This window comes from Rhinoraja longicauda, chromosome 5 (genome assembly GCF_053455715.1).
Source record: "Rhinoraja longicauda isolate Sanriku21f chromosome 5, sRhiLon1.1, whole genome shotgun sequence".
NCBI classification, from domain to species: Eukaryota; Metazoa; Chordata; class Chondrichthyes; order Rajiformes; family Arhynchobatidae; genus Rhinoraja; species Rhinoraja longicauda.
Genome location: NC_135957.1, coordinates 74,260,649 through 74,278,422, shown reverse-complemented (window position 1 = coordinate 74,278,422; position 17,774 = coordinate 74,260,649). Strand labels below are relative to the sequence as shown.

General features: G+C 39.8%; 2 protein-coding genes across 3 annotated transcripts in view; one reads left to right on the top strand and one right to left on the bottom strand.

The window, feature by feature from the left end:
- Positions 1–6,108, top strand: part of slc35a1 (solute carrier family 35 member A1) — a 38,604-nt gene extending 32,496 nt beyond the window's left edge. Inside the window, exons 7-8 of the mRNA XM_078399808.1 lie at positions 1,907–2,041; positions 2,572–6,108. Of these exons, the coding sequence (XP_078255934.1) occupies positions 1,907–2,041; positions 2,572–2,705 (269 nt within the window). The 3' untranslated portion in view covers positions 2,706–6,108. The remainder of the gene's footprint in view (positions 1–1,906; positions 2,042–2,571) is intronic.
- rars2 (arginyl-tRNA synthetase 2, mitochondrial) overlaps positions 30–17,774 on the bottom strand; it is a 72,291-nt gene continuing 54,546 nt past the window's right edge. Inside the window, exons 17-21 of one of the 2 annotated variants that reach the window (XM_078399807.1) lie at positions 16,709–16,804; positions 12,907–12,981; positions 10,083–10,146; positions 7,777–7,910; positions 33–2,141 (exon numbers count right to left, since the gene is read on the bottom strand). In XM_078399807.1, the coding sequence (XP_078255933.1) occupies positions 7,824–7,910; positions 10,083–10,146; positions 12,907–12,981; positions 16,709–16,804 (322 nt within the window). In that variant the 3' untranslated portion in view covers positions 33–2,141; positions 7,777–7,823. Of the gene's footprint in view, positions 2,142–7,776; positions 7,911–10,082; positions 10,147–12,906; positions 12,982–16,708; positions 16,805–17,774 lie in introns of both variants that reach the window. The other variant, XR_013547291.1, reaches the window with a different exon arrangement.

The following is a 17,774-nucleotide window of genomic DNA, read 5'->3' as shown; positions in this document are numbered from 1 at the left end:
TTAGGTAGCCTCTTTTGGTATCCTTTATAAAAGGTAACTTTTGTCCCGCATTCCCGCCTAGTTTAGTTTATTGTCGCATGTACCGAGGTACAGAAAAGCTTTTGTTGCGTGCTGACCAGTCAGCGGAAAGACGATACATGATTACAATTCAGCCATCCTCAATTTACAGATACATGATAAAGGGAATAACGTTAAGTACAAGATAAAGTCCGATCAAAGATAGTCCGAGGGTCACCAATGAGGTAGATAGTACTTCAGGACTGCTCTCTACTTGTTGGTAGGATGATTCAGTTGCCTGATAACAACTGGGAAGAAACTGTCCCTGAATCTGGAGTGTGTGTTTTCACACTTCTATACCTTTTGCCCGATCGGAGAGGGAGTGATTATTTTGACATCAACTTTCCTCTGTACATCCAAAAACAATGACAAGCTTTTCTACGTGGTCTTTTATGACTGTTGAGACACGTTATGTAGATTTAGAGTTTCAAACGAGATCAGTAATTAAATTAATTTCTCTATTGATGTGCCAATCTTCCATTTTGCAAAGCAAGCCTAGCGAATCTTTAAATCCTTCCTAACATTGAAAATGGGATACAGGGACACATGGTACAGATTTATAAAATGCTAATAGAAGAGTCTTCAACAAGTGGAGCAAGCAGAGGATTTCGGCTTGTATATTGGAACATTAAATTTTGCATTTTGGTTGGATCAGTGTTTTACTAAAGTCATGCTCATTTTATGGGGTCAACATTATCTGAGTAATCAGGAGGCTAGGTATCCTTCCCATAAGTCGAGACTTGCCACTGGAGTTGAGAGACATCAGTGGGAGCTCCTGGAACAAAACGCAGTGCATTATAACCTCTGCACCCTGGCTATCAAGTAGAGGTTATAAATCAGATTTTAAATGCCTAATCAAATCTGGCTCTTTACTGTCAACATGGATCCCTGCCTGGAGCAGATATGTAACCACTGCACAGCACTAGTCAGATGCAAGTTATTTTTCCTTTGAGCTAGATGCTGCTTACATTTAGCCAGTGGTTTCACAGATCTCTACAAGCATTCATTCATCCTCTTCACCTTGTTTCTGTTTCCTACATCTGCACATTGAAACGCAGTAGTTGGAAGTTAACTGGAGTTCCTACGTCTGCCCTTCTGGGTGTGTTAGGGCCATGTTAGTGAGGGTGAGTAGTTGCTGTCAACATAGAGTGTGGCAGAAGGCCAGACAGAAGATGATTTGGTCCAATAAAACCACATTGATCCATAATTGCATCAATTTATTGGCTGGCTTGGGTGTACAGCATTAATGAATGGAATGACTATGAATCTAACCTGCAGCTTGGCCATCCTCCTTATTTGTTCCCTGAATACAGTGTTTTATTGTCTTATGTTCCAGCTAGAACAATGACATTCTGCAAGTAAAGATTTCATTGTTCTATCTGGGACATATGACAATAAAACGCTCTACTGTTTATACCTCCCCCTCCAGCAGTGTGCCAATGTATGCATTACATGTCGAGTACACTGTACCAAACTTTGTTATCCTCCCGTTTCACGACCTTGACCATAATTGAAGACGAGAAGCAAGATATGTCAGCTGATGATCTGCCAAGCTCTTCAATTCACAAGCACTCTGTCTTGGAAATTTAACCCTTGCATCGCTGTGGTTGGGCTAAACAAAATTTGTGCCATGACCTGGCTAACATTATTAGGAAAGCGCATCAGTGCTAGGATCGCAAGCGTTTCTACAACACTCTTCCAACCATCTTCACGGGGCATCGGGATATGGATTGTGAGTTTCAGTGTTGCCCACAATCTTGACTTAATCTTTGTAAAAATTGTTTAACGAGTGGATCGATTCTTCCAGTGAACTATATAACTTTGTAATACTGTTCTTCCATCTCTACAGTATTAGCAAGTCTTGGCGGGTTGTATACTTCTGTTGTCGTGAAATACACCGATAACATCATGAAAGGATTTTCAGCAGCAGCAGCAATTGTTATTTCCACAGCAGCATCAGTTTTGCTGTTTGGCTTGCAGTTAAGTAAGTAAGAAGTTTCTCGTGCCAGCTTTTTCAATTATGCCAAGTTTCCTGAGCAAATAGGATTCTGTTTTATTGGATGCAGCCTCACCATGGTGTGGTTCTGTAATAAAGTAGATATCAATCAGCATATACCAAGATGTTGGGGACTGTGAAGCAAGAGAAATTGCAGAATAAAAGTTGCAAAGTGCTGGAGTAACTCAACGAGTCGGTCAACATCTCTGGAGAACACGGATGGGTGGCGTTTTAAGTCGAGTCCCTTTTTACAGATGACTTCAATCTGAAGAAGAATCAACCTTAAACGTCACCTATCCATGTTCTCCAGAGATGTTTCGTGACCCGCTGAGTTAATTTAGCACTTTCTGTCTTTTATATACCTGCATCTACAGTTCTTTATTTCTATAAATCGAAGAACGTTGCTTTAAAAAAAAAAATCAAGGATTTCATATTGTCCTATACTGTATTAGTAAATGTCAGATGACAATTTTTTTCTGTTCTGGCCAAGTACGTTATTTGCTTTTGTTTAATTTCAGCTCTGAACTTTGTAGCTGGGACCATTCTCGTCTGCGTCTCGATATACTATTATGGATTGCCGAAGCAAAATACAAGCACCTCTGTGCCGAGTGAAGTGGAGAAGCACAAACAGCCACTGGTGAATAATGTGTGACCACTGAACAGCTCACTCAGAAAAGGACTTGGAAAATCTGACTCCCAGAACTTTTCCCAACTAGGCTGTTGGGAGAGATCACTAGTTATATAAATAACTTCCCCAATGTTATTGATTGTTTGATGCGTTTTTACTGTATCTCCTCGGTGAAGGAATGACTTTGGTGTCAAGTGCCAATATAGGAATATCCATAACTTATTTATCAAACTTGATTTTTTTTTAGCAATTTGAACAAAGTTTCATTTTGCATTTCTAGCAGTATATAAACTTTATAATTTGCCTGTCAGATACATTTAATATTTTTTTGGGTGGGATCATTTTATTTCCCCTGTTGGTGCGTCCAGCTGTGTTCTCCATGCAAATTCTTACATTGGTATACATTTTAATATTTTGACCTTTCCCCCTTTGCATTTGGAAACAGGATGACCCACTTGTCAAACCCACAAATTAATTTTAGCTTGACAGTGTATGAAGCCATTTATATATTGCAATTTAAACCACCATAGTCAAACAGCATGGAAACTGGCCCTTCAGCCCAACCAGCCCCCGCCGACCAACATGCCCGATCTGCAAAGCCCCTATGGACTGGTATGCATCTTGTTGTGCTCCGCCTTGGGCAAAACCTGAGGTTACTCAATATTTCAATGTTTCACAAGAAAATCTGAACAAAACCCTGTCTCGCCAAAATGTCTGAATTTTCCTGTACTTCTGTCGCTAGTTGTATTCAGATAAGTTATTCAACTGTACATCTTGGGAGCCTCTTTTCTGTTCTTTTACCTTGAATCAATAGAATGTCTAGTTTTGAGAATCGGCCCCAAAATTAAAATTTTAAGTTCCCTCCTTCGTCGGAAGTGGGAACTAGCAGTGTAGTCCTAGGTGTGGACTTTCTATATGAGGTTAATGAGATATTATAACCTTCCCTTTATTTGAATTGGGGTTTCTGGAGAATAATGTTGCTACTTCGTAGCTACTTCTGTGTTTCACTCAAAAGGAACAGCATGGAGGTGCATTTCAAATGACAGGGAAATGTTGGCATTAAGAAGCCTCCCTTATGTCTGATGGTCCTTTTTGAGAGAGATGTATGTGGATCTAGTGTGTTATGGAAAATTCTTGCAATGAAGAAATAGCATTTAATGTTTTTATGACAGGTGGAAAGAAGACATTTATTGTATTGGGAAAAGATAGTATGTAGTTAGTTTGTATTCCCTACAGGGCATGTCTAAAAATCATTTTAGCCATGTTATCCACTTAGATATAAAACATAACTTGGCTGGGTGTCAGAGTTCAAGCCTATTTTCTGTGAGCTTGCTATGTACAAGACTGCTATGTAACAGTTGCACTAAATGAGCAGTTCTGCTTGTGTATGTTAGGGTTGCTCTAAGTTTGGATTGATGTGATGGGTTTGTGCCTTAAACAAAAGGTTAATGTCAGGATAAAGCGGATATATTTCTGACTGAAGAGGGGACCCGACCCGAAACACCACCGATCCATATTCTCCAGAGATGCTGCCTAACCCGCTGAGTTACTCCATAAACCAGCATCTGCAGTTCCTTATTTCTACATTCAGACATGTCTTTTGTAGAGCCCTACAATTAGACAATAGGTGCAGGAGGAGGCCATTCAGCCCTTCGAGCCAGCACCGCCATTCAGTGTGATCATGGCTGATCAGTACCCCGTTCCTGCCTTCTCCCCATACCCCGCTATCCTTAAGAGCTCTATCTAGCTCTCTCTTGAATACATTCAGAGAATTGGCCTCCACTGCCTTCTGAGGCCGAGAATTCCACAGATTCACAACTCTCTGACTGAAAAAGTTTTTCCTCATTTCAGTTCTAAATGGCCTACCCCTTATTCTTAAACAGTGGATTATTTCAAATGATCTTGTCTCAGACTTTCTTGCTTTAGAAAAGGTCGGTATTAATTGCATATTCTTGATTTGTAATTCGATGGGAGATTGTTTATAATAATTGGGAGGAAATAATTATTTCTTTTCCAACTCTTTCTTCTCTTCTGAGAACTTCATTTAAGGAAGTTCTGGTAATGAGGCTTTATTTCTGTTGCTATCGATACAAAGCTCTACCACATGGCTAAATGCATGGTTTCCATTTAGAACCTCGTCACATTATTAAAGTTGCAAATGTAACCTGCAGTAAGTAACACCCCACTCTTTATTTATTGGAGTGCATTCCCTCTCGGACCTGTACTTTAAGCTTTTTTAATGATCTAGATAAATTATAACATTTATGAAGTACATCTACATTTATAGTAGATGCCTCAAATTCAATGACAGTTCTAATTTTAATATTTTGGATCTGAAGGCAGTAAAATCCTTTTTTAATGTTGCCCTTGTATTTTTTTTAAAAAAGTCAAGCCAGTATCATCTGAATTAGACTATGTAAAAACCATCTGTTAACTTTTTTGTTTTCTTTCCCTGAACACATGGTTTTGGTGATCATAGAATGTTGTCAAGAATTAACATTTTATCTGTTCACCTCGGTTTAAAGTGATGACTGTCTCTACAGAGTTATCTCCAAGGTTTTCCCTTCCTTTAGTAAAGCAGATTCAACCTCTATAGCTGGTTTCAAACCATAACATTGAGCACTGAAAACAGCTATTTCTATTCCATTCTTTACCTGCTCAAGTGCTTGTTTCCAATTTGAACTTTTTTTTCCTGATACCGAATGAAAATATTAAATTTTAGATTCCCATTTCTAATACGAGGATGATGGATGATGTATGCTCCTGGTCTTTTTAGATGGTCATTTGGACCACTGATTCTTCCACTTGTTTTAAAAATACTTTTGTACTTAAGTTCCAAATTTAAATTCTTCTGGACCTTTCCCCCCCCCATTAAACTGTCCTTTAATTCTTGGAATGTAACCTGTGTTCATTGACACTTTCAGTGCATTCGGCAGCGTAGTAACAACAGACCTGCTGAGCAATATTCCTTGTACATGCTAACATAGAGTTGTGGTTTGGTGTAGATGGTAATCTCTGCCCTTATGAATATTTGAGCCTATTATAGCAAACAAGACATTGAATAGGCACCGTTGTAAAATATTTTAAACCATAATTTTGAATGTAGTTTGAAATTAAGAGTGTGATGGCTAAAGTTACACCATAGCCTCAGGCAATCTAAGTACAGATTCCATGCACTAATAATAAGAGTCTGCTGTTTGTCATTGGAGAGTGAATGATATTTTGGCACTGGATTTGTAAATGCCTTTTATGTTTGTATTTTATGAGTAGCAAATCAAATCAGAATTTCTGTGCACCAAATTCAGTTGATCACTATGTGAAAATGGTTGTGGTATATAATGTGGTCATACAAGCCACTGGGAAGGACCTGCTATGGTGGGGTTTTTAAATGTCAATTTGTTTTGGATGATGTGGAAAATAAATCTTTAAGCAAATTGGATGTCTTGTAACTAACTGATGTTCTGAAGAGAAACTGAGTAACCAAAACTTGCAAACTGCAATGTTACTGCATTATGAAATATAGATTTAGTTTTAGCTGTGTATGAAAATGTTGATCTTTTTGTATGCATTGTTTTGGTTTACTTATTAATTTGCAAGGAAATTAATTAACTTGTTTCCATGAAAGGTAGTTCATTGTGAATCTGATCACATTTCTGCTTCTCAATCAATAACATTTGTAAGTAACAGTCAAGGGAGAGGTTGGGAAGGGGAATGGAGAAAACATCAGATAGATCAAGCAGAATGCCAGTTGTGTATACTATGTACCAGTGCATGTATTGTGGACAAATGGGATGTATCCTAACAGTGCTCTTTGGAGTTTACTCCACTTTTTCATAATTCGGCTTTCCCCATAATTTTTTTTAATGGATGCCTTGGGACAAGTGATCAGAGTTGGCATGGACTCAGTGGGCCAAAGGGCCTGTTTCCATCAATAAATCAGACAGAGCATGGAACTGGAAGTCATGTTATCTCCTGATTGCAATAAAATAGCAAAAAGGCATGGTGACAACCTATTTGATTAGTTCAGGAGGCAGGAGAATGGGGTTGAGAGAGCAAGATAGACCAGCATTGATTTGAATGGCAGAGTAGACTTGATGGGCCGAATGGCCTAATTCTGTTCCTATTACTTATGAACCTGAGATGAGAGTAGCAACACCAGCTCTTTTATAATCAAAACTTTTAAATGGTTAAAATTAGCAACAACTAATTTTATGACCAGATTCATGAGCTTGGCAAAATTGTCTGTGTTATACTGTAGAGATTAGGTCTGGCAATCTGCTTGTAACATATTGCAGATTGCCTTGTATAAAGTTAGACAAAGGCACACTGTTCTAGGTGACTAATTTTTAATGTCAGGAGAGTGGTTTTCATCGCTATTTTAAGCATATGCTAACTTTGGGAGGTGATTGATTAGTTCACAATGTCACATAACAAGATGGTTATGGTTGAATGTCATTTAATCTCCAGCATAGAGTTTTGGAGTGCAAGTCAAGTGTCATTTTGTGCAAAACACAGGAGATGAACCACATCGTGCTTGACTGATTTTACAACCAATGACATTAACAGCCACATTGGCTGGAGCTTGGGTCACCTTCTCGCACAGTAGAAATCCATCATGGTGTGAACTAGGCAGCCAACATGCAAAGGCAGAAGGCTACTGTACTTAAAAGAAAAACTAAACATTTTTCAAGCAAGTTTGTCCAATTCTATACTGAATTAACTTAAGCATATAACCCATTATCTAAATGGCTTCAGGTTCTGAATTTTGGCTCATTGAAACACCCTAAACAATTAATTGATTGATTGTTACACTAGCACACTATCATGAATTCAACCAGAACTTAAGTGGTTATTTCTGCAAAACAGATTGTATAGGATTGGCCTTGTTTTTCTCTAACCTTCACCTTTCTCCTCTGGGCCACATGAATTTGGGACATCTGCCACTGCGATAGAGGGATGCCTGTTCTGAGTTACTGTCACCTGGAGACAACATCAGGGTGACCCTTCCTCTGCACCTGCTCTTTTATGTGCTCAAAAGCAGTTTTTTTTTTGGCTTGATCAGCTATTGTAAACATCTGTTTAGTCACATCTTTACCTAAGTTTTGCCAAATCATTTAATGACTGTCCCAAATGCTAGTTTAATCACATCTTGTCCACCGGAGTTATACCGAGGAGCTTCATTCCATTGGCGAGTACAGAAGAGATTCCTTTGAAGAGTAGAAGTCTTGCCTACAATAAGTGAAAAGAGGTGGATTATCTTTTGGGATTGAACATTATGAATAAATAACAATAACAGCCACTAATACCCTCTTGAGTATCAACAGTTTTTAAATTCTCACTTACTGCTAAATTTAACTTTCCCTCTCTTGCATGGATGAAGAATCTCATTCCCACTGAATCATATAAATCAATGTTCGGCACAGATGTTGCGGGTTGAAAAGCTTGCTCCTGTGCTGTACTGTTCTGCAATGTCCCATCCCAGAGATTATGTACATAACTGCTGTTATGACAATCAAGGGTTGGGTCATTTAGAAAAAGAACATTGCTGGAACTCAGATACAGCGCCCTCCATAATGTTTGGGACAAAGGCCCATCATTTAGTTATTTGCTGCTGTACGCCACAATTTGAGATTTGTATAGAAAGAAAAATCCCATGTGGTTAAAGTGCACATTATCAGACTTTATTATAGGGTATTTTTATACATTTTAGTTTCACCATGTAGAAATTACAGCTGTACCTATACATAGACCCCCCCCCCCCCCCTCCCCAATTTCAGGGCACCATAATGTTTGGGACACATGGCTTCACAGGTATTTGCAATTGCTCAGGTGTGTTTAAATGCCTCCTTAATGCAGGTATAAAAGAGCTCTCAGCACCTAAGTCTTTCCATCACCTTTGAAAACTTTTATTGCTGTTTATCAACATGAGGACCAAAGTTGTGCCAATTAAAGTCAAAGAGGCCATTATGAGACTGAGAAACAAGAATAAAACTGTTAGAGACATCAGCCAAATGTTAGGCTTTACAAAATCAACTGTTGAGCTGGTGCACTGGTGAGCTTACTAATCGCAAAGGGCCAAGGAAGACCTCCACAGCAGATGACAGAATTCTGTTCCTATCACTTATGAACCTGAGATGAGAGTAGCAACACCAGCTCTTTTATAATCAAAACTTTAAAATGGTTAAAATTAGCAACAACTAATATAATAAAGAAAAACCCCCAAACACCTGTCTGATAGATCAGAAACATTCTTCAGGAGTCAGGTGTGGATTTGTCAATGACCACAGAAGACTTTACGAACAGAAATACAGAGGCGACACTGCAAGATGCAAACCACTGGTAAGCCGCAAAAATAGGATGGCCAGGTTACAGTTTGCCAAGAAGTACTTAAAAGAACAACCACAGTTCTGGAAAAAGGTCTTGTGGACAGATGAGACGAAGATGAACTTATATCAGAGTGATGGCAAGAGCAAAGTTTGGAGGAGAGAAGGAACTACCCAAGATCCAAAGCATACCACCTCATCTGTGAAACACGGTGGTGGGGGTGTTATGGCCCGGGCATGTCTGGCTGCTGAAGGTACTGGCTCACTTATCTTCATTGATGATACAACCGCTGATGGTAGTAGCATAATGAATTTTCAAGAGTATAGACACATCCTATCTGCTCAAATGCAAACAAATGCCTCAAAACTCATTGGCCGACGGTTCATTCTACAGCAAGACAATGATCCCAAACATACTGCTAAAGCAACAAAGGAGTTTTTCAAAGCTAAAAAATGGTTAATTCTTAAGTGGCCAAGTCAATCACCCGATCTGAACCCAATTGAGCATGCCATTTATATGTTGAAGAGAAAACTGAAGGGGACTAGCCCCCAAAACAAGCATAAGCTAAAGATGGCTGCAATACAGGCCTGGCAGAGCATCATCAGAGAAGACACCCAGCAACTGGTGATGCCCATGAATCGCACACTTCAAGCAGTCATTGCGTGCAAAGGATATGCAACAAAATACTAAACATGACTACTTTCATTTACATGACATTGCTGTGTTCCAAACATTATGGTGCCATGAAATGGGGGGGACTATGTATAAACACTGCTGTAACTTCTACATGGTAAAACCAAAATGTATAAAAATGGCCTTCATTAAAATCTGACAACGTGCACTTTAACCACATGTGATTTTGTTCTATTAAAAAAAATCACAAATTGTGGAGCATAGAGGCAAATAAATAAATGATGGGTCTTTGTCCCAAACACTATGGAAGCCAATGTACATTGCCTCAGAAATCAAATATCTCCCAAGTTCATGCAAAAAAATAACTTGTCATTTCAATATTCATATATAAATTCTGTATGATGACCTCTGCCAAACCAGCATAACAAAACAATGTATACTAACCGTTGCTATTTCAGGTAAGCTGCCCTTAATATGCAGAGTCCTGTGCGCTATAGAAGCAAGGCGACTGCAAAAAGAAAAACTGCTTCAGCATTGTTATAAGTAACAAGGTATTGTGATTAAAAAGCCATTACTTTCAATTTATTTTTCCACAATGAGTTACCTCTGCTCCCAACCAGGTGGGACTTCACCTCTGGAATGTGCTTGGACACGCTGCCTGAAAGGTGCTCAGCCACAAATGCAGGGCAAGGGCTCAGACTCTGCTGCAATACATTCCCATCAACAAGTTCTCACAAGATGGCAGGTTAGGCACTGAATGATACCTTACCGTTTGGGACAGAAGGACCATTAGGGCGCCACAGTATCGCGGCGGTAGAGCTGCTGCCTTACAACGCCAGAGACCTGCGTTCGATCCTGACTACAGGGTATTGTTTACGGAGTTTGTACGTTCTCCCTATGACCTGCATGGGTTTTTGCCGAGATCTTCAGTTTCCTCCCGCACACCAAAGACGTACAGGTTTGTAGGTTAATTGGCTTGGTATAAAATGTAAAATAAATTGTCCTTAGTGTGGGTAGGGCAGTGTTAATGTGGACCAAAGAGCCTGTTTCCACACTGTATCTCTAAACTTAAAAATATACAGGTGGAGAAAACCAGGAAAATAGAGAATTACTGGAAATATTTAATTGCAATTTTAAGCACAAGTTCTGATTTTAATAAATAAAAATAGCAATATTCCAGAAGAGCCATGACACCATTCAAATTAAGTTATATGGTCATGATATCAAAGGGAGGGAGGAGTGTACCAACACAACGAAGAATGTGGGAGGAAATCTGAGCACCCAGAAAGAAACCTCACAATGTCAAAGGGAGAAAGTACATACTCCGTTCAGACAACACCCTTAATCAATATCAAACCTAAGTCTCCGGCGTAGTAAGGCAGCAACTCTTAACGCTGCATCACAGTTGCCCTCAAGTGAAGAAATGGTTTTCATTTCAGTTCCAAATGGCATTGGTTTGTTTATGAGAATTTGAAAATGAAAATTTTGTTTTGCATGTTATCTAGGCAAAACATAATGTGCACAAATAGGAGCAAACTATACATGAAAACAGATACTGCAAACAAAAGATTCAGATTATAGTGTTACAGTTACAGAGAAAGTGAAGATGTAAAAAGGGCATGGGCCACAACCAAGTAGATTGGGAAAACATCCTATAATGTCAGACTCATTTTGGCCATTCCTTGATTTACAAAAGGGATGCTGTGCGAGCTGCGAGGAGGATGCTATGAGGCTGCAGGGTGACTTGGACAGGTTGGGTGAGCAGAAAATGCAGATAAATGTGAGGTTATCCACTTTGGTGGCAAAAACAAGAAGGCAGATTATTATCTGAATGGTGCCAGATTAGGAAAAGGGGAGGTGTAATGAGACCTGGGTGTCCTTGTACACCAGTCACTGAAAGTAAGCGTGCAGGTGCAGCAGGCAGTGAAGAAAGCAAATGACATGTTGGCCTACATAGCGAGGAGATTTGAGTATAGGAGCAAGGAGGTACTACTGCAGTTGTACAGGGCCCTGGTCAGACCACACCTGGAGTTTTGGTCTAGTTTGTGGAAGGACATTCTTGCTATTGAGGGAGTGGAGCGTAGATTCACCAGGTTAATTCCCAGGATGGCGGGACTGTCATATGATAAAAGAATGGATCGACTGGGCTTATATTCTCTGGAATTTAGAAGGATGAGAGGTGATCTTATAGAAACATAAAACTATTAAGGGATTGGACAGGCTAGATGCAGGAAAAATGTTCCCGATGTTGGGAGAGTCCAAAACCAGGGGCCACATTTTAAGAATAAGGGGTAGGCCATTTAGGATTGAGATGAGGAAAAGCATTTTCACCCACAGTTGTGAATCTGTGGAATTCTCTACCACAGAAGGCAGTGGAGGCCAATTCACTGGATGTATTCAAGAGAGAGTTGGATATAGCTCTTAGGTTAATGGAATCAAGGGAAATGGGGAGAAAGCAGAAACAGGGTACTGATTCTGGATGATCAGCCATGATCATACTAAATGACAGTGCTGGCTCAAAGGGCTGAATGGCCTACTCCTGCACCTATTTTCTACATTTCTAATCTATTTCAGCAGAAGTCTGTCATACATCAAGGAATACCTGTATTTTGTAAGTGACCCTTGGTTTTAGACACTCAAGCCCAGATATACATAATTACCAAATCCATTCTGTAAAGGCCAGTAAAAGAGTTCTTTGTTTCAGCAACTATGTTGATTACGTCCTGAAAAGTCATATGACCATTGTGCATTATGAGGAAGTAAGTTTAAATTAAATAATAATCCACTAAATTCTTAACAGTGAATCATGGAAGGCCTGGATAGAGTGGATGTGGAGAAGATGTTTCCACTAGTCGGAGAGTCTAGGACCACAGGCCATAGCCTCAGAATAAAAGGAAGTACCTTTAAAAAGATGAGGATTTTTTTTTAAATTAGAATTTATTGCCACAGACAGCTGTGGGGGCCAAATCATTGGGTGTTTTTGAGGCGTGGTTAACGATTTTTGATTTGTAAAGGTGTCGAGGGTTATGGGGGGGTAGGCAGGAGAATGGGGCTCAGAAGGAAAGATTGATCAGCCATGATTGAATGGCGGAGTAGATGATGGGCCGAATGTCCTAATTCTACTCCTATAACTTATGAACGTATGAATCAGATTCTAGTAAAGAATCCACCACCATTTTAACAGTTTTCAGAAAACAAATTGCACAATGCAAGACATAACGTCTCTGTCATCTACAAATGTCATCAATTTTGCAGAAAATGCATATACCTCAACATTATCAGGTAGTTAACAAGGTATCTGGGTTGGAGATCCTCTGAAACTTGATAAAGAACTTCGTCATACCTTTTAAAAAAAAGCAGTCAACATTATAGTACTGAAATTGCCATTACATTTCATAGCATTTTAAGATGAATAAAAACAACTCAATTACAGTGCCCTCCATAATGTTTGGGACAAAGACCCATTATTTATTTATTTGCCTCTGTACTCCACAATTTGAGATTTGTAATAGAAAAAAATCACATGGTTAAAGTGCACATTGTCAGATTTTATTAAAGGGTATGTATATACATTTTGGTTTCACCATATAGAAATTACAGCAGTGTTTAAACATAGTCCCCCCATTTCAGGGCACCATAATGTTTGGGACTCATGGCTTCACAGGTGTTTGTAATTTCTTAAGTGTGTTTAAATGCCTCCTTAATGCAGGTATAAGAGAGCTCTCAACACCTAGTCTTTACTCCAGTCTTTCCATCACCTTTGGAAACTGTTATTGCTGTTTATCAACACGAGGACTAAAGTTGTGCCAATAAAAGTCAAAGAAGCCATTATGAGACTGAGAAACAAGAATAAAACTGTTAGAGACATCAGCCAAACCTATGGCTTACCAAAATCGACTGTTGGGAATATCATTAAGACGAAAGAGCGCACTGGTGAGCTTACTGATTGCAAAGGCCAAGGAAGACCTCCACAGCTGATGACAGAAGAATTCTCTCTATAATAAAGAAAAATCCCCAAACACCTGTCCGACAGATCAGAAACACTCCTCAGGAGTCAGGAGTGGATTTGTCAATGACACTGTCAGCAGAAGACTTCATGAACAGAAATACAGAGGCTACACTGCAAGATGCAAACCACTGGTTAGCTGCAAAAATAGGATGGCCAGGTTACAGTTTGCCAAGAAGTACTTAAAAGAGCAACCACAGTTCTGGAAAAAGGTCTTGTGGACAGACAAGACGAAGATTAACTTATATCAGAGTGATGGCAAGAGCAAAGTATAGAGGAGAGAAGGAACAGCTCAAGATCCAAAGCATACCATCTCATGTGTGAAACACAGTGGTGGGGGTGTTATGGGCCGGGCATGTATGGCTGCTGAAGGTACTGGCTCACTTATCTTCATTGATGATACAACTGCTGATGGTAGCAGCATAATGAATTCTGAAGCGTATAGACACACCCTATCTGCTCATGTTCAAACAAATGCCTCAAAACTCTGGCCGGTGGTTCATTCTACAGCAAGACAATGATCCCAAATATACTGCTAAAGCAAGTTTTTCCAAGCTAAAAAATGGTTAATTCTTGAGTGGCCAAGTCAATCACCCGATCTGAACCCAATTGAGCATGCCTTTTATATGCTGAAGAGAAAACTGAAGGGGATTAGCCCCCAAACAAGCATAAGCTACACATGGCTGCAATACAGGCCTGGCAGAGCATCACCAGAGAAGACACCCAGCAACTGGTGATGCCCATCAATCGCAAACTTCAAGCAGTCATGACATGCAAAGGACATGCAACAAAATGCTAAACATGACTACTTTCATTTACATGACATTGCTGTGTCCCAAAGATTATGGAGCCCTGAAATAGGGGGACTATGTATAAATACTGCTGTAATTTCTACATGGTGAAACCAAAGTGTGTAAAAATGGCCTTTATTAAAATCTGACAATGTGCACTTTAACCACATGTGATTTTTTCTATTACAAATCTCAAATTGTGGAGTACCGAGACAAATAAATAAATGATGGGTCTTTGTCCCAAACATTACAGAGGGCACTGTATTTCCATTTAAATCCTGAATAATGTTTTTGTCTTCCGAGGTGCATTAAATTTGTAATTAATATAAACTATTAGGAATTGTTGTTTAAAGGCACATAGTTGTAAATCATCTTTACAAGGACTCATTTTAACAAGACAAATGAAACATGACTTTTCAAAAAAACTGTCAAATGCTTTCCAGTCGAGACAGTAAACTTGGTTAAAAAATACCCACTCTGCACAGAGCATTTCAACAAACACATGTTTTTTTTTTAAAAATCCTAAAAACAAGGCCAAAAAACGTGCACAATTTCCTTTGGGACTTTTTTTCTGGACACGGATGTTAATTGGAGTATCTTCTCAACCATACAATAAAATAAAATTGCCTATGCCAACCAAGATGTCCCACTTACTCGTGTTTGGCCCATACCCCTCAAAATCTTTCCTAACCATGTACCACCAGTCCAACTGCCTTTTAAATGTTGTTATAGTACCTGCCTCCTCTGGCAGTTGATTCCATTTACCCACCACCCTCTGTGTAAAAAACAATTGCCCCTCAGGTTCATATTAAATCTTTCCCCTCTCGCCTTAAACCTGGGTCTTGATTCCACTATTCTGGGTAAAAGCCTCTGCGCATTTACTCTCTCTGTTTTCCCCATGACCTGATACACTTCTAAGATAACCCCTTATCCTCCTACGCTTCAAGGAATAAAGTCCTAGCCTTCTCCCTATAGCTCAACCTCCAGGCAACATCCTCGTAAATCTTCTCTGCACTCTTTTCATTTTAACACCATCCTTCCTATAGCAGGACAACCAAAAGTCGGGCAGCATTAGTAATGAAACAGTGACGATATTTAATTATGATTTCATCATAATTTTAGAAGTGTACAAAATGCAGATGTTGACACAAGACACTGCGAATGCTAAAATCTTGAACAAAACCCAAAGTGATGGAGCAACTCAGCAGGCCAAGCAACATCTACAGAGGTCTCTCAATCTGAAGAAGGGTCTCGACCCAAACGTCACCCATTGCTATTGAGGGCATGCAGCGTAGGTTTACTAGGTTAATTCACGGAATGGCGGGACTGTCATATGTTGAAAGACTGGAGCGACTAGGCTTGTATACACTGGAATTTAGAAGGATGAGAGGAGATCTTATAGAAACGTATAAGATTATTAAGGGGTTGGACACGTTAGAGGCAGGAAACATGTTCCCAATGTTGGGGGAGTCCAGAACAAGGGGCCACAGTTTAAGAATAAGGGGTAGGCCATTTAGAACTGAGATGAGGAAAAACTTTTTCAGTCAGAGAGTTGTGAATCTGTGGAATTCTCTGCCTCAGAAGGCAGTGGAGGCCAATTCTCTGAATGCATTCAAGAGAGAGCTAGATAGAGCTCTTTAGGATAGCGGAGTCAGGGGGTATGGGGAGAAGGCAAGAACTGGGTACTGATTGAGAATGATCACATTGAATGGTGGTGCTGGCTCGAAGGGCCGAATGGCCTCCTCCTGCACCTATTGCAGAAATGCTGCCTGACCCACTAAACTAATCCAGCATTTTGTGCCTATCTTCAGTGTAAACCATCATCTGCAGTTCCTTCCTACACCGATGAAAGGAATGGACATGCAAAGGTTTAGGTTGGGGCCCCTCTTCAGACGGATGCTTCTCTGCTGCACATTTAACACGCGCATCCAAGGACAAACATCTGTGCTGATGCTTTGACTGAATTTTTGCTCGTGCGTAGTTAAAGGTCCAGTGTTTTTTAATGAGGTATGAAATTTTTTAGCACAATGTCCAGAATTTTGAGAAAAATTCATCAGCACTAAGAAATGAAATTTAACCAAGTGCCAAAATTTGCGTATATCATGGAGATTATAGATAGTTATTTTAATGTTAAATTCAGAAAAAGCTTGGAAGAAAAATAATTTTCAATGCTAGAAAGTGGAGGAACTCATCCCTCACATCGATATTAGAAAAATATTAAACAGTTTATAGAATTAATAACAACATAACATAACATGTGATCAGATTTGTACCTGAGGAGATGCTGTAGTACAGCAATTGCCTGAGGGTCTTGTAAGTAAGTTGGGTTGAACTGTATCTTTGCTCCATTGTCACACTGTCTCTGTAAACTGAATTTATGGTTGTCAACACATCAAAAAGAACAGTGCAGGTCTCTTTAGAATTGTAGTCAAAATTAATAATGCCATGATTTGGCACAAAATACTGGAGTAACTCAGCAGGACAGGGAGCATCTCTGGAGAGAAGGAATGGGTGACTTTTGGGTCAAAAAAGGGTTTATTGTATTCTGAAGAAGCGTCTCGACCTGAAACGTCACTCATCCCATCTCTCCAGAGATGCTGCCTGTCCCGCTGAGTTACTCCAGCATTCTGTGCCTATCTTCAGTTTAAACCAGCATCTGCAGTTCCTTACTACACAATGCCATGATTTGGTCTGATTACAGTTTAATGAAATTCATCATTTGTGTCATGTGGTTTTACTCTGTTTGCTAATATTTAACAGCAATAAAATAATTGAGGGCGTGCAGCTATTGAGGGCGTGCAGCGTAGGTTTACTAGGTTAATTCCCGGAATGGCGGGACTATCATATGTTGAAAGACTGGAGCGACTAGGCTTGTATACACTGGAATTTAGAAGGATGAGAGGGGATCTTATCGAAACGTATAAGATTATTAAGGGGTTGGATACAGGAGGCAGGAAACATGTTCCCAATGTTGGGGGAGTCCAGAACAAGGGGCCACAGTTTAAGAATAAGGGGTAGGCCATTTAGAACTGAGATGAGTAAAAACTTTTTCAGTCAGAGAGTTGTGAATCTGTGGAATTCTCTGCCTCAGAAGGCAGTGGAGGCCAATTCTCTGACTACATTCAAGAGAGAGCTGGATAGAGCTCTTAAGGATAGCGGAGTCAGGGGGTATGGGGAGAAGGCAGGAACGGGGTACTGATTGAGAATGATCAGCCATGATCACATTGAATGGCGGTGCTGGCTCGAAGGGCCGAATGGCCTCCTCCTGCACCTATTGTCTATTGTCTATAATTAAAGTTTTTATAATAGGTCCACATAACTCTGTGGCTAGCTGAACTA